Source organism: Olea europaea, chromosome 21 (assembly GCF_002742605.1).
Source record: "Olea europaea var. sylvestris chromosome 21, O_europaea_v1, whole genome shotgun sequence".
Classification (NCBI taxonomy): Eukaryota; Viridiplantae; Streptophyta; class Magnoliopsida; order Lamiales; family Oleaceae; genus Olea; species Olea europaea.
In genome coordinates, this window is record NC_036257.1 from 11762542 (window position 1) to 11784677 (window position 22136).

A 22136-nucleotide genomic window follows, 5' to 3' on the forward strand; every position below is an offset into this window, starting at 1 on the left:
CTCGTGAGGTGCGGGAATTGTAGAGCGTTAAGGCCGCACGGCTCTAGTTTGTTCGGGTGTAACGAAACTAGGCCCGTGACACATGGCTGGTAAAGCTGATCTTGCTTCCTTTTATATTTTACGTGGAGTGGACTAGGCAATACTAGATGTGATTAAGAAGTTATGTAGTCAGTGTAGTGTTGTTCAGTATTTTGTACCAAACATGTTTTTAATAACTTTGATTGTGCTCTCAAGCCAATGGGCTGAAAATTTTTCTAGGCTCATATAGTAATGCTTCTGTTCTAAATTTAGCTGCTTTATTATTGAAAATTTTCATTTTGCAGTCATGTGGCTTCACTTTCTGCTGGAAATTATGGAGTTCCTGTTGTGGTGGACGGTTTCTTCTATGGTCGAGCCAGTGGAATGGCTCCAATGCACGGTCTAGTACTTAATCCGTTGTAATCTTAAAACTCGGAGATTATTCACTGGGCTGACTTGACCAATAACATCATTTATCACTTAAATGAAAGAATCCTAACATTGTTACTGGGAGTTATTTCGTATAAATGAAAGGGGGAAACAAGGAGAATTCCGCGTAAAATCCGAACATAGCTGTGGGATTTGCCTCCTACAGTTTATATCCTGCCGCCCCTTTTCTGGCCTTGTTGATCCCATCTGTGCCTCGGTTCCAGGACTCATCTTTTCTTCAGGTAAAGTCCTATAACCTTTCCATGCTTTGATCGCCGTAGGAGGTCTAATTCACTTACGATGCAGGATACAAAGACTGAGTTTCTTGTGCTCACTTTCAAGCTCTGATCCAGCAAAAATCAGAACTGTCACGGGAGGATCATGTCAACTTTTAGCAACCCGACTGACCTGAACCTGCCCTTGGTAACAATATCTGTGCTATCTGGCTCACGATTTGTACACAGGATTTCAAGACTTATCCATGTGCAGTGCTCCAACCAAAGGGAGTGAGTGTTACAGTAAATCCACTGCAGTACTATTGCTCCAGAAGGAAACCAGAATTTGGAGATTACTAACTGTAATACAAGTACTTGATAACTTCAGTTTCAGTGGAATTGTTCTGACAGGGAGTCTAAATCACATTGTGAGGAAATACCACAAAACTGGACCCGGCCTAGTTGACACCAATGGTTCAGTGAAATCATGGAAAGTGTTAACAGTATAGAAATACACTGTAGATTTGCAACTTAAAAAGCTAAGGAAAAATTCAGTGGCGCATGAAATTCTAATTATATGTTAATTCAATCAGTGAAAGTTAAAAGGACCCTTTAACATGTCAAGGAGGAAAATCAAGAATAAACGAATGTATGTTACGTATAATTGGAGATTGAATAGAATGCAATGACTAAATCTACGATCACAAGTGCTATAAATATAGATTAGACTCTATCCCTGCAAGAATTCTTCCATATTACACATACAAGCCGAACACCGTGGATATCTGTATACACTCCTTCCAACCGGACGTGAAAATACTCGTTTGTTTTGTCTCACGGCCTTCCTCACTCTCTGCTCAAACACTTTCCACTCTATTGTATTGTTTTTCACGAAAATATCAGATAGTCGGCGTTTGTTTGGCCGTATTGTTGGCATTCTTCCCCCACCATAATAGATTCGATAACCAGCTACCAAGGAAGAAAATTGACTTCCCGAGTCTGTCATGGCAAATATATCAGCAGCCGTGCAGACTATGAAGTCCAACGCCGCCAGCTGCAATAAGAATTTGGCTTATAAAATCATTCACCAAACCACTCGTGCCACTATTCAGAATCAGCTAGTAATATGTTCTGATTACGAACTTGTCAACATGATACGACAGCAAAATATTGCTGCGATCTTCAATGAAGAGATAATGGCATAGTTTACCTGAGATGAGAAATTTGCGAATGGTTGAATTTCAGTTGGAGAGAGCAAGTTCTCTTTGGTGACTAAATTAGGAAACAAGGTAGTTAAGGCAGCCAATCTTGACTTTCCTCCATAAATATGAGCACCAGCTAGGAAAATATGGCTCTTTCGATGGAAACCAAGGGCAGCTAGCATAAGAACGGTCTCTTCGGGCATCAATGGACACAGTCCATCAGATCTTAGTTCTGCTGGGGAAGGCAACCTACAAAATTTTCATTGATTAAAAAGTGAAGAACAATGACAGACAAAATAATCATTTCACTACAGCAATGCAATCCTAATCAACAAGATTAAATTTGCTAATATCTGTCGTCCTATACCATTGTGTTAATTGGATCTTGGAAAATTATGCCACAAAAACTTTAGAAATGGAAGAAATGTACACATTCCAAAATGCATTTCTGTCCCTCAGGTTCAATTATACCCAAGTAACAACAAAGAAATATACAACAAATTCAAGCCCAAGTTAGCACAAAGTTTTAAAAATGCCTATGAAAATCCTGAAGATACTGTAGATTCATACTTTTTCATCTTCTTTAGCTCCATTAATGCAGGAAAATGGATTTCACGATAAGCCTCCAATTCCCGTCTTTCTTCTTCACCTCCACCATATTCACACAAAGAATGAGCCACCATGTCAATTTCAAACCTTAGATGTAATGCTAGGTATCTGGATTTCTTAGCAGCACGGTCTTTTTGACCTTTCACCTCTGATTTTGCAAATGGGCCAACAAGATAATGGTCCAAATGCCCCAACCCTGTATCATTTTGACGCATCCTTTGGATGAGTAAAGCACCAGCTTCTTGAATTTTGGGAACAAATTTCAGTGCATGAAAATTGCATCTGCATCGAAGTCTCTAGATGAAGTTTTTTTAATTAGGAAGCAATGCCGAGAAAAACATCAAGGGAAATGAACTAAAAACAATGAGAAGTTTGATGGATTCAAAATGAAGTCATTCTCATAGCTGGCATTAACTGATATGTCAAAAAGGGCTATAAATACCTGCAAATGAAAAGGTACTGGATCAGATGCCAATCGGTTCCCAAATCCAACAAAATGAACGACCCTGTTCAGATGTAAAATGGGAAGGATGTGTTTCAAGTAAAAACTTGGCTTAGCCTCTTTCACAACATCAACATCTGTAACCTGAAATACGAGTGCAGAGATTAATTAGACGATTACAGTACATCACCGAGCAGATTTTACATCAGAAGCTATTATCTAGAATAGAGCGAGACAAGGATCTCACCACACTACCAATTGCCTCTAGATCTAATGACTGTAATTCCTTAGGAAGTTCCTTGACTATGCGAATATCAGGCTTCAAGTAGTTGATGAAATGCTCCTCCTGATAAATATCGTCGAACTGACTAAGAAAATATACAATTTGACTGTTAACCTTCCACTTAAAGAACATGTTCTATATTAAAGATCACATATACAGTGACAAGTATTTAATGAAGATATAAAACACCATTGCGGAATTTGTTACAAAATTTTCAAGTTAGACATATAATCATAAAGGTTGTTCTGAAATGGTTAGAAAAGTATGAGATTCATTTTATTTCTCCCCACTTCTCAGCCATATCAATCTTCTTTCCTCTCTTTCAGCACCGATACTTCAGCATAAAATCCTCCTTGATACATTGGTAAGCTACCAAAAAATCCAGAATCACATGCTCCCAGGTTGACCATAGAACAAGGGGAGTAGCTGTAAAATATTACTTGTTCATGGTCTGGCACACTAAAGACTTTGCTAAGTACTTCACCTTGAGTCTTAAACGTTATTGTTTTTCTCTGCTCTGTACATGTATAGCGTGTTGGCAGGTTGATAACCAGTATGATCTTTGTTGCACCTATCAACAAATCCTACTAACCATTCTATTAGTGCCTCCCCCACTAGCAACATGTTGCATTAGACCCTAAGTGTATTATAAAGGGAGCAAGGGTTACTTAGGGCATAGCCATAAGTAAAGCGGCATATTGACATCCGAATATGTTGAGACGTACGTAAGGGTTACTTAGGGCATAGCCATAAGTAAAGCGGCATATTGACATCCGAATATGTTGAGACGTACGTTTCAGTTGACAAAGTTAAGAAGTTAGTATGGCATGGGTGGGAAATTGGAGTGTAGAGGCACTTACATTAAAATCTTTAACTAATAAAAATCTTTAAGTAATAGATGTAATGTGTAGGAGGAAAGTCAATGCCATTTGCATACAGGAGGTGAAAGGAGTTGGAGAGAAGGCAAAGAATTAGAGAGGTACTTATAAACTTTTGTACATAGGTAAAGAAAAGAGTAGACAGATCTGGTATAAAGGAAGTTGCTATACTAAAGTGTCAAACGTGCCATCCCCACAATATAGAGTCCCATGACACATACCTCTCATCCCAACATATAGGTAGACTAGCACATAGGCCGATTAAAAAAAGATCTATGCAAGTTTCACAAATATTAAGAGAAGCTTTTCATTAAGATTTTATAAAAATAAAAAATAAAATTATGTTTTAGAAAAATGCCAAGGGCATTTCGGAATATTGGCCCTGCAAGGCCTGTCATTTTTCTTGGATTGTGCCTATATGACGTCTAGGATAGGCCATTATGGGCTTAAATGGCCTAACCACTTTAACCTCCTAGTTAAGACATGTGAGTTCATACAAGAATGAATAAATTAGAAATGATGATATATGTCAATAATTGAGGATAACTAAAAGATTCATGACTTAGACAATAGGAACATGGTTTTTTTTTTTTTCCCCCATCCGCTTGAAGCTTTCTACCACTAGAACATGGAAATCTTATTTGAGCATTATAGCTGAAGAGTAGACCAAATCCAACATGATGCTAGAACAGTTGCAAAAGAGGAATTTTTATATTGAACCTTCAGTAGATATAGCACTGGACAGAACAAAGTCCTGGAAACGTATTCATGTAGCTGAAACCCCGAATTTATTTAGAATAAGACTAAACTTGTTGTTTCTATTCAATCTTATTGGGTATTCAGAATTATTGAACACTCCCCGAGTAAGACTGTTCTATACAATATTCCCTAGCAAAACCCCCCCACCATGCAATCCGTCTCTATCCAAGCTCCCCTCACCCACAAACCCTAGCTAGTCACTGCCTATCAGGACCATCCCCAAAATTCCCTTTCCTTAATATCACTAAGCCACCACCCATCGTCAATATCCCATCTCTCACCCTCTTAGTAACTTCCTCTTTCTTCCCAGACCACCCTATAGCACCCTAAATCCATTAAACCATGTTATTATCCCCACTCTCAAACTTACTCCAACACCCCACCTAGTACAAACTCTTGCCACCACCTTGAAGTGTCCATCCTCCTGGCCCTATCAAGTTGCAACACTACCCCAGCCTTAACCTTATTCTCCATCTCCCAGAGTTCAACAGTAGATACTCCGTGGAAACAATTTTCTGGTAATGATTATTCCATGATTGGAGGGGTCAGTTGGGCTCAAAATATTAATTGAAACCTACCAGAAAAGCACACATCAAATTTAGTGTATTAAGGGGATTTGTGCAATATTTTCCGAAGTTTACATCTGTATTACACCTAGATGAATCACAATGGAGGAAGAGATTAAGTAAACTATCAAGATCATATTGACCATAAGCAATTTTAAGCGGGCAAGCATTTCCACAATTTCATTAGCATATGTAGATGCTCTTCAAAAGATTGTAAAATAAAATTTATTTCAATCTGATGTGAAGAATTAAGAGTATGCAATAAATGAAAACAACAAGAAAACCCTGAAACCACAATTTTGTATCAAATGAAGTAGTCTTTCACCTAGTATCTGTCCAAACAGTGCTGTACATAAATTTGGGAAGAACAAGTGTTGCATTAAGTAATCTGGCCACAGCAACAGCATTGCATACCTGTTGTCAGCGGCAAAATGATATGTTAGCAGATAGATTATGGTTTAAGGTGAGACAAAAAACTCCGAAGGAAGAAGTTAATTATACCATAAAGATTGGAAAAGTGTGAAAAATGAGCAGGAATTTAAGCATTGACACAACTTACAGCAACTCGCTGCTGATTTATTCCACCATTTGCAGTGACCATTATGTAACCATTTTTGCCCTCTAAAAATGGATTGAGTCAAGACTTGATGCATTCAAGCACAAATGGGCACACATATAAAGAGAAAGAGAAAGAGAAAGACCATTAGGTTCCCCGTCACGCATATGGGCACAAGGTGTCCAGGAAGAGGCACGCGTGTAGGGTTCCATCCACAAGTCTTTTGGCTCACGCTTATTCTGTCCCTGAAGTACATTAGGATCAAATTAAGAAATCAAATAGCACAAATATTTCCAAAACTGATTTAGTTCTCAACAAACCAGAAATAACAAAAACTACATTTCTAAATTTAAGCACACCTCAGCCAATGCATGAGCAGCCTTAGCCAACAGCCTTGCATAAATAGTTTTTCGGGGTTTCTTTCCTCTACCAAGCTTTTGCAGTTCTTCCTACATCAATAATGAAGAATTGTCTTGGTGAGTTCTTTTGCACGTTTTCTTAAAAATGGTAAGAAATATAAAACAAGCCACTTCCTTTCTCCCTTGAACTTAGCAAACATTCTCAAAAGATGCTTTGCATAAGTGACAAAGTGACAATGTTCCAAGTCCAGAATAAGTGATAAGAAGGGTTAACTAAATAAGGGAATGACTTCTCGACATTTCTCACGCTTGATAAATCAAGGGGATGAATTAATGCATTGTTTCCAACCATCTAAATCTGGAGTATAAGATTCAGATTAATCACACTGTTGTCTAGATAACAAACACATGTTTTAGTATCTGGATGAATCAATTTTGGTCCTAGCCTGTCAAAAGATTATTCAAACTTACCCCCATGAATTTCCTTCTCCTTCCGCCTGAGTACAATCTCAAGTTGTTACTACGAACTTTAGCTAAATCGAGATGCACTGCGCCCAGGCAGGTCGTAATTCGTTCATGAACTATTTAACTCATAGTTTGAATTTCACGGGATTTCACAATTTACAACCCCTTCATATGGATAATAAGCAATAATGTTCCTTCCAGATTTGCAACTAATATTTAAATACTCCTATGTGACTAAGCATCAGTTGTCCAATTATCCAATAGCTAAGCATCAGTTGTCCAATTATCCAATAGCCATACAAAATTGTTTTTTGATCTCTTTCAAAATCGAAACTCTTATTTTTCTCTTAAAGCCCGCTTCCAGGATTAACCATTCGTTATCTTCTCTTAAACCCATATAACTATTTCAACCAATAAAATAAGATGATCCGGAGAAGAGGGAAAAAATTCTTAACATACCCGGATGGAAACAGTGGAAGAATTAGCTTTCAAGAACCTGAACTTAATGCCGCCTCTGCTTCGACCCGAGTCTTGAATAGAAGATAGCATCAACCAGTTTATCAAGAAAAACACCCCTATAAATAAAGCCAATCCTATTGTCACTTTTTTCTTATACCATGCCTTTCTTTTACCTCTGCTCGTTCTTCTTGGATCAAACAACAAGCCACTGAGCCATCCATTCAACAACGACGTTGAGGAAACATGCTTCCCGGATCCGTGAGAGAAACGGATCGGACGTCCCGTCCCGGACGAATTTCTGGGCGAAGATGGGCTATGTCGAGAAGGGCTAGTCGATCTCCTCAGATTTTTGTCCACCCGTGCCGGGACCCCGGAGTCTGGCGGGTGTTCTTCATCGTCTTCTTTGGATGTATTATCAACTTTCATGATTTCTAAGAAATTGGAGTGGCTCTCGGACATTTTATTCTGGACTGTTCAACGATATTTAATGGATACAGTTTGTCTTGTTATTAGGACAAGGAAAGCGGAATCATCGGGAGGAGAAGCGGCGTTGAATGAATTTGATGAACGGAATGAGAGATTCCAGGGGGTCAGAAATGTTGTTAAATGCTAAATCTGGAGATCCCATTTGTTGTAAGAAAATGTTGAATACATTTTTCTTTTAAAAATCTTACCCCTTGTGAGATAAATATCATTCGAGACCTAAAAAGTGGGTGATTAATTGTTTTTCATTGAATAGTCGAACAAATTTCAGAGCACAAAAACGAATTAAGGGATTGTTTAATAAAGTTTTCAAAAAAATATTTAGCGAACTTTGATAAAAATTGATCTAATGTGTATGGATGAAAAGTTGATAACTAACACACATAAAAAGGTTGAGGGCGTCAACTGGAGACCCATTAAGGCTAGCGTGGTGTCTTGGACATATAACACGTCACCTACGATATGCATGAGAGGACCGATCGATGTATATGTTCAATCATCAAATTTTGATTAAAAGGATTATATATTTTCGCTGCCCAAGTCATCGTACCAACCATGGGATGATTGAGGATTGGTTGGTTCCTCGAGAAGTTATTCAGTGAGTGAGTCCTAATAAACTTTTACTATTACTCATCCTAATTCTTATCGGTTAACGAATCTAACCTATTCATAATTAGGATACTAGGTTGAAAACGCTTATATTTTCTCTCATTTATTTCATTCACAGCTTCAAGAAGCATTGACGGTGATTCGTCTTGGCGGTTATTATCTTGGATTTTTGATTGACCTCACTCCTCTCAGTTAAATTTTTTGGTAGTGCTAATTGCTGTATGTAAAAACTCGTTATCAAAAGCCAAGGTGAACGACGCAATCTTTATACTCTCAAATCAAGTAGCACTTTTGACAATTCAGTAAGCTCCTCTTGTAATAAGTTTATCTAATTCTTGCTTTCTTTAACCATTGTTGATAACTTGAGAAGCATTCCAATAGCTTAGGACAACAAGTTCCAATCATTGCACATCAAGCCGTACCTCCCTTTGAAATAACAACACAATTGAATCAACTGATCGTCTAATATAACAAACTTGAGAATGCGTGTGCCAAAAAAAAAAAAAAATTAGGAATCAAAGTGCTAAGATCCCAAAGGTTGGGGATGGTCCTATTTCCTCCAAGAAAGACTCCGATAATCTCACTGACCGATAATTCTTTCCAGACAAAGATGTTTAGCTAGCTCGAAATGTAGGAGAGTATATGCAAATTTATGAAATCCAAGTGACCAAAATCCAATTGACCCAATTCTTGGGGACACCTGAGCTACATCGGAACCTTGCACCAGTACCAACAGTGACGAGGTTCCTGTTCCACAACAATGCTTTCACATATATCATCAAGATAAAGACTTGACAGATTATCATTTAAAGATGACAAAACACAAAAAATAAAAATAAAAAATAAAAAAGCAGCCACGTAGCACCTGTACAAATTCTTTTTGCTTTTTCCAGTACTTAGCGGAATAATTCGTTCGAGAATTGCGGCAAATGCAACCAAATTAACACATAAAGTAACCGTTCGTACAATGGGTTGCTAAAAAGTGAAAAGCCCAATGCCCATATAATTTATTTTATGGTCAGAAATGAACAAGAAGGGTCTTGCAATTTTGATGCGAACCAAAATGAGACCCCTTTCCCCTGCATCTGTAAGTCTTTATTTTGACTTATATTTGATCGCATTAGAAGTCTCTCTAATTAATTAGCATAATCTCTGTTCTTGATTATGCCCATGTTAGTTATGCATAATTTCGTTAGGTGAGTTTTTATTATCTACTCTACAGAATAGAATCAATCAAATGCAATTTCCTCCACCGGAAAGTAACAATGTTTCATCTTCTCAGAATGCATTCTCCATTACCCGCAGGTACACAATTACTCTGTAAAGTATTAAAGATTTTATTTTTAGTTAACCAATAATCTTTCTTGAATTAGAAATATTATGCAGTATGTTTCTCTCGGAAAAATATTTGATGGGGTTTGACTTAGGAAAAGGAAAATTGAAATACAGTAAGAAACAGTTTTTATGTGGATCATGCCATATTTATGTAGTATATATAGGAGCAGAACGTTTTTGAATTTACAGTTTTTCCGAGTTTGTTCTTAGTATGAAATAAGAAACTATTTCATGTTGGATGTAAAGGTAAATATTAAACTTATTTGGGGATTTTCAGAAACTATGATCAAGTACGAGAGTCTATGCACTCTGCTATATCCATGAACAAGACAGAGATTCTAGATGCTGCTCTCAATGATTTCTCTGAGGTGAATTTCTTAGTTCCCATGTATGCCAAAACGACAATTTATTGGTAAATAGTATTGCATTGACCACGCACCAGTAATGTAGGGTTATTTTGTCCTTCCTATTGAAAGCCGTCGGAAATTACTTGTAACACTAGCCAGAGAATATGATCTTAGTCGGGAACAAGTTCGTGAACTAATGAAGCAGTATCTCGGTCTTGAGCTTCCTAGTGGTAAGTTGTGCTAATCTTTCTTTTGATCAATTTTTCCATGAAAAATGATGTGGGATTGAAGGCTGGTTGCTTGGTAATAAAGCTGTAGACAGTGGGCATGAAGAGGAAGGATCATTTTCTGCTTTCTATAGGATTGAGCGAAATTTGAGACACTCTCTCAAGCCAATGTATGAAGTTCTATTTGAACGGCTGAACACACACCCTGGAGGACTGAGATTCTTGTCCATTATGCGAGCAGACATACTATCTTTTCTCGAGTAAGGTTATGCACAACAAAATTTGTGATTTTTCTCATCTCAAATATGTATTTCACTTAATTTATGAGAGCTATAAATAAATGGATTGATGAGAAGTATGAAGTTCTCTTTGAGCAGGACCATTGTGGGAGCAGACATACTATCTTTTCTCGAGTCATGTTTTGGATATAAATTTTTTTATTTTCCTTGTTTCTTCATAAATTTCACTTGATGCATGAATGCTAAAAATACACGTATAGACAAAAAAACTGAAAGAAATAGACTTGTATATTCAAATCTCTTGCTTTTGAATTTGGCAGTTTTTTTCCTCTCTTGGGGCTAAAGACTTTATACCTAGAACCTTATTCTTTTTAAGTATGTCTTGAACAAATTAGGCTGAGACCATCAGCAATGGGCATGTAACTTTTTTACACACTATACCCACTTCATTGCCTACTCAATTTGACCAATTGTTCGGATTTCAGAACCTGGACTATAGGGTTTTTTGTAATTATAAAATGTTCAGATTGTACTTTGTGGTTATATTTTGAGTTAGCTGTGGTTAAAATTCGAGGTTTTGAGATTTCAGAGTTCTTTCTCTGTTATTATGTTTATTGTCTCTTGAATACATTTTTTCCTCTCCAATGGACTTTGATATCCCAACCAAACCACAACTTTTGTTTCTTTCATTTTCTCCATTGTTTACATCTTTATTGTGTATGATTTACATATTTGATGTCCAGTCGAATTGGTGTAACTCGATTTTATGGATGATCAGATATATTATACATTTTAGCTTGAGTTTACCCCTTGATGAAATTGGCAGCATCTTTTGAGGTGCTGTATCTAATACTGAAATTGTCCATCTAAATATGACATGTATGTCCATTTCAGTGTTGATCTAGTGAACTGTTTTATATCATTCTGTTCTTCAATACATTTCAGATTTTCTTGACAACGTTATTATTATTATTTTTTTTTTTCAAATGCAGAGAGGAAAATATTGCTGCTCTAAGGGCACTTGACTCATACTTGAAAGAAAAACTTATCACATGGCTCAGTCCTGCAAACCTCCAGCTTCATCTCATAACTTGGGATGATCCTGCGTCTTTGTTGGAGAAGATTGTAGCGTATGAGGTCTCTTTCTTGGCTCTCATCACATCAATGATATAGTCATTCCTTATGTTGCCCAATCTGACATGAGTAATTTTATCATTGGCATTCCACAGGCAGTGCATCCAATCAGCAATCTTTTAGATCTGAAGCGAAGGCTAGGTGTAGGTCGTCGTTGTTTTGGATATTTACATCCGGCTATCCCAGGTTAGCATTCTTTATTGTCTATTCTAGAGAAAAATTAAGGTACTGTTGGTCAATTCCTGCCACCATACTCTCTGAAAAATACATGCTACCATTCTCTTGAATACAATCAATAGTTGCAACAGAGGCCCAATAACAAATATCAACATGGACCTTTAATAGTTTGTTTAGCACGAGTTAAGACAATGTACCAAAATTTTGACTGACTGTGTGAAGCCTCATTGTCTGTTTGCTGATCATTTCAATATGGTCATGAGAAGAGCATGAAATTCCAACTGAAGATGGAAGTTACTCATGGTTTCGACCACCTTCCTCTGCTCAAAATCTGCATATTTCGTCATTTATCACCATTGCACTGAGTAAATTATGGAAGTTGTATGTACAATGCACTTCATGTAAAATTAGAGAAATTTTACATATAATTCACATCACGTGAAATATTTTAATTGTGTATCACTGGGTTGCATTGTACAACCACAGCATTTGATAGTTATGCAATAAAATGATTTATTTGTCTTCAGGCGAACCGTTGATATTTATTGAAGTTGCTCTCATGAAGACTGTGGCCCAGACAATACAGGTAGATTGCTTTCTACACAATATTATGAAGTTAGAGTATCAAGGTAACAATTATAATGAAAAACTTATTTCAGGAAGTTTTATGGGACGATCCCCCAATACCTGAATGTGAGGCAACATGCGCACTCTTTTACTCTATATCATCGACTCAAGTAAGTGCGAAATGATGCTTTGAAGATTTATTAATTTTAAACTTTTTTACATGTTTAAATTTTAATTTGTCAACTGAAGAGCTTATTTTGGTATCATTTCTATATATATTTAAATTTTAATTTGTCAACTTAAGAGCTTATTTTGGTATCATATTTTCAAAATCATAGTGTCAGTTTTTTTATGCTTATTCTAACAAACGAGATTTTTCTGGTTTAACTATTCAATGATGGGAGCACATCCTTTTTACTCATTTTCCCTTTACTTCAGTTGGGAATTATGTCTTGAAAAAAATAAAATAAAATAACTGACCAATGACCGAGTGGTTCCCCTTTAGAGTAAATATTTTTGTTCCTTTATTTTAGTTGGAGTCAACCTTGCTGATTCTCTCTGTTAATTTTAAGATATACTTTATTCTGAAAGATTTTGAATTTTGATAATGCATTTCTTTTGTTCTCTTCCAAGGTTTGCATCACTACAGCATAGTACTATTGTCTTCATGGTTATATCATTTACCATTTAACTTCCTGTTTAAGTGATTGTTGTTCTCTCTCATGTGCAGCCTGGCTTATCTGGCATCAACCTGGGAAAGTTCCTCATTAAACGTGTGATTGATGTTGTGAGGAAAGACATGCCAAGTATATCCGTAAGTTTTATATGATTAGACTTTGTTTAATTTTTGAAGGTCTTTAATCCAAACACTCAAATGTAAGATAGAAGTTTAAGATTTAACTCAATTACACCAGTTCTTTATCCAAGTAGGATTTCATGCTAATTATGTAGTCTCTAATCACTATGAATATTGAACCAAAGCATGCTGAAACTGGCCATGAAACTAGTAAAACAGTATGCCAATACTCACGTACACCTTGATTTAAAGATATAAAGTAGAGTTATGCATTTTGTACTATTTGTTCTTCCTCATGGGTGATAAAAACTGGATAACCCGACCACCAAAGCTGAAAAGTCCAATCCACCATGTTGGACTGGGGAAAGCCTTTGTCCACGATTTGATATGAATCAGATGCTGGTACTTACACCACATGAATAGGAATACCACCAACTCACTCCCGCTTTTTATTCGTAACTAAAAAAGGTACATTTACTATGTTTGATGAAAAACTATAATTGATACTTACACTCGATAATTTTCTTGAGCACTTCCCATTAGGGTTGCTGCTTTTCATTTTTAAACTTGTAACTTGAATTTCTTAGAGGGGAATATGACATTGCTTCCACAAATTCAACTTTTCCTGATTTGAATTATACATGAAAACTGCAAATAGTTTATTCGTATGCATTGGAGTTTGAGATTTATGGCATTACAATGTTATATGCTAGTTTTTGTTGTTCACATTTTGCTAGGCCATTTTCACCACCCACCTTGCCAATTAATTAATAGTCTGTGACACGATTTTTGTATGCTGTCAAAACGCAATGATTGTGAGTATGAACTTTCGGTACTATCAGTTTTGCTCGCTGTAATGCCAGCAATTATCTAGTTGCTGGCCTTCCTTCTTTCATTCTTCCTAGCGCCGTCCCTGTTAAGCCGATCATTAAAGATTACCTTCTTTTTGGAAGGTAATGATGAGTAGGATCACATCAAGACAAGGAACAATCTCTTTGCGCCCCATGTGTGCAAGTTGACCTAACTGACTTTTTGGTTCACCAGAGATATTGAGTTTTGTTTCTGCTAATTACAATTTGCAAAATCTTTCTCCCCTGCAGACATTTGCAACGCTTAGTCCTATACCAGGTTACATGTCATGGCTTTTGTCAAAGTTGGCATCTGCTGAGAGATCTGATTCCACTTTCAACGAACACTTGCTGAAACCAGAGGAAGAAAGTGCACTCATTGATGCAGCTGGGTAAGCACACATTTTGACAATTTCTTGCTGATGATATGTTTAGATTTCTCCATGTTTCTGGTTCTTTTGGGGGCAGGGTGGGGCGGGGCAGGGGATGGGCAGAGCATGACTATGCATGGAAGTTTAAACCCTTCCTTTCATTAATTCTGAGGTAGCTCAAAGGAGTTAAGTGATTTTATTGCTTTCTGTTTCTAATGTACCCAAGGCAGTCATTTACTCTCTATCGGGCTGTCATCATTGACAGGATTTGGAGGATAAATGAGTCCCTCATTCTCTCTTCACAGACCTTCAAAGTTTATATATTTCAACTATGTCATTCTTGCATCCGATAGTGTCACTTTATATGTGCTGATGATACCTAACATCTTTCTCCATATGTTTTTTGTTTAAGAGCTTGACAGCATACAGAAAGTGATCCTTTTCCCCTATGCTTACATTGAACCATAGCTAAACGAGTCTCTCATTCTCTCTCTCCATGGTCTGAAATCAAATTATATATCTTTAAGGAATTTCATTTCTATTTATTTGTCATTCCTGAATTACCGAGGATCATCGTCGCTTTTGATGAGTCGGAAAACAAAAACTTTATCTTCACCATCTGCTTAAATGTAATGACATCTTCTAGTTAATTTGTCTATGACAGAGAATTAGCAACCGGGAAAAATGGGATGGAAGTAATGTGCAAGTTGTTAGCGTCGCCCAAATATGAGTGGACCAATTCAGCCCAGTTGATGTCTGTGCTGAATACCCCCTTAATGCGACTATGTGCCAGGTATGTTCTTGAACGTATAGCCTAGGAGGTTTGATCAGTCGTGCACCAATAATGCAAAAAACTGAAAAATATGGACGTGCAGTCGTATATCTATTTCTGTACCGCTGCTTTAATGATGTATGCTTTCTGCATCATTGGCTTCCACTCCGTCTACAGGTACCTTCTTCAAGAGAAGAAAAGAGGCAAGGCTCTAGACTCTGTTGCAAATTTTCATTTGCAAAATGGAGCGGTGTGTAAGCAATTATAATAAGCATAATAGCTTCTGCTTCCTTTTTGCCGGTTATATTTTGTTCAATCCTAATTCCTGTCAGCATGTCTATTTCAACAAATTCACAAGTGTTAGCATTATGATTATTATTAATCAAAATTTGTTATCGTATTTTTACAGATGGTTGGAAGACTAAATTGGATGGCTGATCGATCAGATAAAGGCCTTAAGCAGAGTGCAGGAATAATGGTCAACTACATCTACAGGTAAGACTATGGAACACTGTTGTTTAGTTCACATTATTTCCCAACTTGCCTAAGAGAGAAATTGGGTATCTACACTGTAACTCGTTAAACTCATGATGCCTTCCAGACGGGGGTGGAGCTAGGACTTAATGCTACAGGGGGCAAAAAAATTTAAAAATTTAATGATAAAATTTATATATAATAAGAAAAATCTCACTTAATATTCTTTATCTATACCAATGTTTTGTTTTGTTGGACAGTTACCAGTTGGAGAAAAATTAATAAATTACTTACCCTAAATCCCTAACCCAAGTCGACAGAGTCGCTGACGATGAGACGGTGGTAGGTGGTTCGGCTGCTACGGGCAGGGGCAAAGGTGAAAAGATTTAGGGATTTTATTTTTGGGAATTATTTCAATTGGAAATAGGGGATTATACGTGAAGTCGTGAATAAGAATAGGAAGAAGAAATGGGATAATGGATATTATCTATTGATACAAATAAGTAGGCTTAAAATTATATAAATTAGTGGGCTAAAGATTAAAAAAAAAAAAAAAAAAAAAAAAAAATTTTAGTGCATTTGGACCTGGGCAACGGTGGGTTCTGCAACCCACCATTAAATCTGCCCATGCTTCCAGACTTGCTTTTCTATATCAAACTTCTATGATAATTGACCCATGAAGTTTTTGAAATTGATAATCACTTGATTATAGGTTTTACAGCATGTAATCATTGCAATTTGGGTAAAGTTTAAAGTCTGACTGGCCTAAACTGCTTTAATGAAAATTGCAGGGTGGAAAATATTGAGGAAAATGTTCAGTCATATTTTAGTAAAGGGCAAACTCAAGCTTCTCCTGATGTCAGAATCTACCTTGAGGTAATTTATTGTCTTCTAGAATTTCTCTATATTTTTATTACAAGATGCATCACTCTCCGTTCCCACTCCCACGTGCACAAGGCACACAATTTACGTGCTCTTATTGAGTTTAAGTCGATGCAACCACAGGAGGATCATGAAGAAACTAAGGATTAGATGTTGCAAGATTGTATTGTAAGTACAATGTTATTATTTTTGAATATGCTTCAATAAATGTGTTCTTATTGAGTTCAGTTTCTGCAAGATAGTATTGTAAGTACAAATTATTATTATTTTTGTGGAACAAAGTGTGTATATGCTTCAACAAAATGGTAGCATACTGAAAGTTTTTCCTTATAATTTCTGATCAAAACATTTCGTGTACATTATCTGCTAGGACAGATATACATTGTCCTGCAATATTAATTGCTAAACAAGAATCTCTGTCACTTTTTAACTTTCCTCGTGACTAACTTCCAAGACATAATCTCTCATAAGTCTTGTATTATGATCATCCACCATCTGTTAATATACAAGTAAATACTTGGTCAATTAAACAGCAAGTTAGAGGAGGAACTAATAATAAGTAATATTGACTATACCTTTGATGCCAAACGCTTTAGGTTGTCCCATTCAAAATCATTCTTGCAATATGCAGATCGAACCTTCATGGAGAAGATGTATTTAGAACTAGAAAAGAATATGAATACAACAATTTTTTATTTAGGGCTCGTTTGGTGGGGTTTTATAATAGTCAAAAGTTACTTCTGAAATTAAAAAGTTGCTTTTGAACATGTTTTAGGGCTTGTTTAGCATATTTTTGAAAAGCCTAAATGAACTTTTGAAATTCAAAAATTGCTTTTGAACCCGTTTGGTTATTTTTATGAATGTGTTTCTTCTGGTTAAAAGAGTTTTTGGAGGAAGCTGGTCTAATATTACTCTCTTCTGAAATAGGAATTTCTTTTGAAAGTTAATTTCAATAAAAAATTAAGGTAATATCTAGTCTGGTCATGATTTGTGCTGTGTTGGTTTGGTTTGGTTTGGTTTGGTTTGGTTAATCTGTTTAATTAAGGTAATATCTAATCTGGGCATGATTTGTGCTGTGTTGGTTTGGTTTGGTTAATCAGTTTGAATACTGGAAAGAGCTAAAAAAGAAAAAAAAAAATTGCAGTAGTCGACTCAGTTTGATTTGATCGATTTAGTCGGTTTTATGAATTTTTTGCCCACTCTTTCAAAAGTTCTAGTAGAAGTAGAAGTAAAAGTAAAAGTAAAAGTCATGTTAAGTGGATCTTTAATAATTATAACTTCCTTTAAAAGCTATTATACAAGAAGTAAAAGCAAAAGCAGAAGTCTAGGCAGGTTTTACAAGAAAAATACTGACCTCTAATATGCGCAAAGCTGCAGAGCAAACCAGGGAAATTCTAAGTGTTAGCAACTACATATAATTAATTTTGCATGTAAAGTGAGATATTTAAGGTCGTTGATATGCACCTAAAGTTTTATGCCTTGGTGATTCTCGCATCAAATCAGCACAAAACTTATTCCCATCATTTAGAGAGTGTCTTTCAAGAAACTCCATCAATTCTGCATGTGCCTCACGATTGTAGCTCTGCTCTGTCAACCAACTTAAGATAAAATTCATCCAAATACAGAAATAAACCAAGAATTTCTTGTGGGCCGGGGGACGGGATGAAACAAACAAAAAGAAGGGGAACCTCTAGCTGTGCATTGACAATTCTAACAGCAATGTACGTGAAGAAGTTGTGCAGGTGCTTTGCTGCCTTGGCTTCTGGAGAGGCTTCACCAAATCCTGTAAACAGATTTGTTTAGTACCAAGTACATGAGAGAAGAAATAGTAAATTTTCGAATGGGTAAATGGGATTTTGATTAATTGCACTCACCGGGGACATACATCTTGTTACATTGGATGGTTGTGAAAAAATTTCTTCTTTTCATTCTGGTTCTGTTATGGGGTTTTGGTGGGAGAAAGGAGAATTGGGAGACTGGAACAAGTGTGGAGGATTCCATGGATGATGCTTGCTTCTGGTTACTTTTTGGAGTTTGAATATCTGATTTGTGTGTGGAGGAAATAGCACAAGATTGAAAATATCTCTAATCGCCTTTTGAAAATATCTTCTGCTTGTTAAAATCTCAGAAAAATCCTTCAAACTGTTAATAATAACAACCAACTTTATTTCATGAAGAAAAAAAGTCGAAATTATATTAAAGTCGTTAAAGACATAATTTCAAATGAATACTCGTAATTCATCTTTATTAACTTGAAACTTTTAGATGAAACTGATATTGTGATATTAGAGCTAAACAAAATACTTGAATCCAAGTCTTAGTATCACTCATTTGAATAATTGTCAGCATGTCCGGCCATGTAAGGCTTTTTATTGAGAAAAAACCGAACATTTACCCACACATAAGGGATCGTGTTGAAAACATACTTAAATAGTCATCCGTTTGATGATCATTATTTGAAAATTCTTTTTTTATATACTCATTTTAATCATACATTCACACAATAAAACATTCTGAATATAAATCAAAAACTTTTTAACTACATATTCTCTTAAAAATCATGATTCAAAACATTATTGTTATTATTTTTCCAAATAATGACCATGAACAGGGGCTAATTATATGTGACTGTCTCGATCAACTTGAGCTTTTTGAGCAAATGATTGACCATAGGCATAGAGCCAACTCCAATCCGGGCGGTTTCCATCTTGGTCAGGTAGATTACTCTAAAACAATGGCCTGGCAATGGGCAGGACACAGTTGCTTTCGGCACCGTCGTACCATGTAAATGTTCCAAATGTTCTTCTCTTGATTACAAGGCATTATACTTTTCCTTTTTTTAAAATTCTTCTTAAGTGAAAATATATAAACAATTCCAATACTACACTAAGAAAATGCCTCAATAATCAGGGACGGATTCAAGATTGAATTCAAGACCGGACTACAAAATTTCAAATTGGACTACTACGCCAAAAAAAAAAAATTTTACACATAAAAAATTAGTTTTTTACCAAAAACAACAAAAAATACCTTAAAACAAAACTCTTGGGCCTGAGTGCGGGGGGCTGCAACCCACCCCACTAAATCCGTCTCTGTCAATGATAAGTAGTTACTTGGTAGGATAATCCCCTCGAGTGAGAGTGCAAGAATGACAAGGCAAGAGATAATTATAAGCTTTTTTTGGTGACAGTAATTAACATTTTAATTAGATCAGTTTTAATCATACATTTAACTGAATCCACAATATTTACCAATTTCTACTTAGAAATTTCATCGATTTTTATTAAAATATGCTAAGATTTTTATCAGACGGACCCCATAGTTACGTAATGCAATATACAATAATATTATTAAAGACGGCTGTTTATGAAACAAGACAATATGGCATATTGGCATTATGCATTCAACAGCTTAGGTTTTCATATGGAATCTTATAATTTGATCATCGCCAATTCCATTTTCTTCTCTTTCTCCTCTAAAAAATGAGCATTTCATCAAAACCAGAAACACTTATTTTACAGTCAACTTTTTTTCTTCTTCTTTTGTTGATTTTCAGTGTTGAAGCCAAGTGTAGAAAAGGATGTGACCTTGCCTTGGCTTCATATTACATTTGGGAAGGATCAAATTTGACTTACATTAGCAACATCTTCAAACAAAAAATCCCTGAAATTCTCCTATTCAATCCTCAAGTTTCAAGCCCAGATACTATTCGGAGCGGTACGAGAATCAATGTCCCATTTTCATGTGAGTGTTTGAATGGTGATTTTTTGGGTCATACGTTCGAGTATAAAACGGAAGTGGGCGATACGTATGTTAAGGTTGCCGGTTTGGCGTTTGCTAACCTTACTACACAGTATTGGATCCAACGGGTCAACAATTATGAACCGACTCAGATACCCGATTTTGCTCTCATCAACGTGACGATTAACTGTTCGTGTGGTGACAGGCACGTGTCGAAAGATTATGGGCTGTTCACGACGTACCCTCTTCGTCCTGGGGAGAACTTATCGTCGGTGGTGAATGAGACTGATCTTCCGGCTGATTTGCTGCAAAGATTCAATCCGGACTCGGATTTTGGTGCTGGATCCGGGATAGTTTTTCTGCCGGCAAAAGGTGAGTAAATTTTCGTTAAAGGAATCATTTTGCATGGGGAGACGAGTCTTATTGCTTTACCATCATTAACTTTGAAAAACAATCTATGGATTAAATTTGAACTACAATTTTACTGAGTAATATTTAATGTGACACGCAACCGTTCAATTAAATATTTTATCAAATTTTACCAAAATATATTAAAATTTAATTTTTAGTTACATTTAATATGGGCATAATGCGAAGAGAATGGGAGGACAGAAAACAAAGACTAGGACAACAAATCAATAACTGTTAAAATACTTGACTTTGTCAACATAATAAGTCCCCGTTTGATTTTCATTATTTTTAAATTCATTTTTTCTATAGAATCATTTTCAACTACATATTCATACAATACTATTTAATTTTTTTTTTTTAAGAATAACTACCAAACATGCATTAAATATAAAAATCTTGTCGAAAATGGTTGTACCGGACCTTTTTACGACAGATTTTCTAATTTGAGCCATTTTACACCTAACATGAAATTTTGTGTCAATCTTTGATTTGACGTAATAATTCAGAGTTGGTTATGTGATCAATGATACAAGTAAGGGTAGGCCCCAACCTGGTTGGTAATAAGGAACGACCCAACTCGGCCCGACTCGATTCTGATTGGTCGACATTTTTTTTTCAAATAGCCTAATGAATCCCCATTTGCCCAAAATAAAATCAGAAAAATCTTAATTTTTTTTTTTTTTTTTCAATTGAGGATAGTTTGTCATTTTCGTAAGCCATGATATCGTAAAAAATTTAAACGAAACAAGGTAACTTAATTTAATAAGAAACATACTAATGAAATTAAATACAATCAAAATAGTCATCAAGCATGAAAAGAAAATTTAAATATTACAGTTATCCAACAATTAAAAATATTACAGTAATCTAAACTCAATAAATAAGAAAATAAAAATACTACAATCATCCAAAATCAAAATTCTCATTAAACAAATAGTTAGGTAAAATTTTACGACTTTCCAATTGTCGCATAAACTTTAAGCACCATTCCTACAATAAAAATAATAAAAATCCTCAGAGAAAAAGATAAATATTACATTAAAAAGGAGTTATGCCATTAGAATACATATCTACCTCAAAAATTTAGAAATGAACTAATCACATTGATTTAGCCTTCATTTGATTTCTCCGATTCCTAAAGCTCTACAAAAAATAATGATTAAGTGAGGAATAAATTTGATAAAATACATATTTAACATAATTCATGGAATAGCTACATTACCTTCATCTAACTTATTATATTCCTCCACATCTTCCATATAGAATTTCTCCATATTTGTAGACTCTTTAATCCAATTTTTTGTACACACCAAAACTTCCACCATCTTAGGAGTCAAAAGAACTACAAAATGGATCAAGAATTCTTCCTTTGGCACTGATTGCAAGTTTTGACAATGTACCATATTTGTTTCCATTAACTTTCCACCAATTAAGAACATCAAAAGTATCGTCCTCAATATCTTCACAAGCATTTATCCACATC

General features: G+C 35.7%; 3 protein-coding genes and 2 long non-coding RNA genes across 7 annotated transcripts; 3 read left to right on the forward strand and 2 right to left on the reverse strand.

Annotated features, from left to right (window-relative positions):
* Window positions 1-1286, forward strand: LOC111370664. Of its 2 annotated transcripts, XR_002698474.1 has the most exons (3): window positions 1-89; window positions 324-689; window positions 754-1286. It is a non-coding gene; the product is annotated as an uncharacterized LOC111370664 (long non-coding RNA). The 2 variants fall into 2 exon arrangements; XR_002698473.1 differs by having other exon boundaries at window positions 324-1286.
* On the reverse strand, window positions 1203-7910 carry LOC111370662 (O-fucosyltransferase 15-like). Of its 2 annotated transcripts, none has more exons than XM_022992482.1 (10): window positions 7241-7910; window positions 6317-6406; window positions 6103-6202; window positions 5961-6022; window positions 5727-5815; window positions 3163-3283; window positions 2916-3059; window positions 2435-2769; window positions 1873-2113; window positions 1203-1716 (listed from the first exon to the last, which is right to left on the reverse strand). In XM_022992482.1, the coding sequence occupies exons 1-10, from the start codon at window positions 7697-7699 to the stop codon at window positions 1393-1395; spliced, it is 1965 nt and encodes a 654-aa protein (XP_022848250.1). In that variant the 5' UTR covers window positions 7700-7910; the 3' UTR covers window positions 1203-1392. The 2 variants fall into 2 exon arrangements, with proteins under 2 accessions (XP_022848250.1, XP_022848251.1); XM_022992483.1 differs by lacking the exon at window positions 7241-7910 and adding an exon at window positions 6788-7209.
* Window positions 7911-9286: 1376 nt separating this feature from the next.
* LOC111370665 (malonyl-CoA decarboxylase, mitochondrial) lies at window positions 9287-16728 on the forward strand. The gene is made up of 16 exons (XM_022992484.1): window positions 9287-9419; window positions 9555-9637; window positions 9945-10035; window positions 10118-10244; window positions 10327-10501; window positions 11473-11617; window positions 11710-11800; window positions 12319-12377; window positions 12451-12528; window positions 13089-13172; window positions 14255-14394; window positions 15038-15166; window positions 15323-15395; window positions 15555-15640; window positions 16411-16495; window positions 16625-16728. The coding sequence occupies exons 1-16, from the start codon at window positions 9357-9359 to the stop codon at window positions 16649-16651; spliced, it is 1536 nt and encodes a 511-aa protein (XP_022848252.1). The 5' UTR covers window positions 9287-9356; the 3' UTR covers window positions 16652-16728.
* Window positions 16729-16794: 66 nt separating this feature from the next.
* On the reverse strand, window positions 16795-18572 carry LOC111370666 (chaperonin-like RBCX protein 1, chloroplastic). Its single transcript, XM_022992486.1, has 6 exons — window positions 18376-18572; window positions 18190-18284; window positions 17966-18083; window positions 17856-17872; window positions 17077-17139; window positions 16795-16996 (listed from the first exon to the last, which is right to left on the reverse strand). The coding sequence occupies exons 1-6, from the start codon at window positions 18500-18502 to the stop codon at window positions 16928-16930; spliced, it is 489 nt and encodes a 162-aa protein (XP_022848254.1). The 5' UTR covers window positions 18503-18572; the 3' UTR covers window positions 16795-16927.
* LOC111370667 lies at window positions 17146-17639 on the forward strand. Its single transcript, XR_002698475.1, has 2 exons — window positions 17146-17466; window positions 17547-17639. It is a non-coding gene; the product is annotated as an uncharacterized LOC111370667 (long non-coding RNA).
* Window positions 18573-22136: the final 3564 nt, after the last annotated feature.

Excerpts from the sequence above, each read along its gene's own strand:
- LOC111370662 (XM_022992482.1), bottom strand. The coding sequence starts at position 7,699 with ATGTCCGAGAGCCACTCCAATTTCTTAGAAATCATGAAAGTTGATAAT. Across the intron at positions 6,407-7,240 it reads CTTCCACTGTTTCCATCCGG|GAAGAACTGCAAAAGCTTGG; the intron begins GTATGTTAAGAA and ends TTATTGATGTAG. Across the intron at positions 6,203-6,316 it reads CTGCTCATGCATTGGCTGAG|GGACAGAATAAGCGTGAGCC; the intron begins GTGTGCTTAAAT and ends AATGTACTTCAG.
- LOC111370666 (XM_022992486.1), bottom strand. The coding sequence starts at position 18,502 with ATGGAATCCTCCACACTTGTTCCAGTCTCCCAATTCTCCTTTCTCCCA. Across the intron at positions 18,285-18,375 it reads TAACAAGATGTATGTCCCCG|GATTTGGTGAAGCCTCTCCA; the intron begins GTGAGTGCAATT and ends ATCTGTTTACAG. Across the intron at positions 16,997-17,076 it reads TAAAGCGTTTGGCATCAAAG|ATGGTGGATGATCATAATAC; the intron begins GTATAGTCAATA and ends GTATATTAACAG.
- LOC111370665 (XM_022992484.1), top strand. The coding sequence starts at position 9,357 with ATGAACAAGAAGGGTCTTGCAATTTTGATGCGAACCAAAATGAGACCC. Across the intron at positions 10,245-10,326 it reads CGGTCTTGAGCTTCCTAGTG|CTGTAGACAGTGGGCATGAA; the intron begins GTAAGTTGTGCT and ends TTGGTAATAAAG. Across the intron at positions 11,801-12,318 it reads TTTACATCCGGCTATCCCAG|GCGAACCGTTGATATTTATT; the intron begins GTTAGCATTCTT and ends ATTTGTCTTCAG.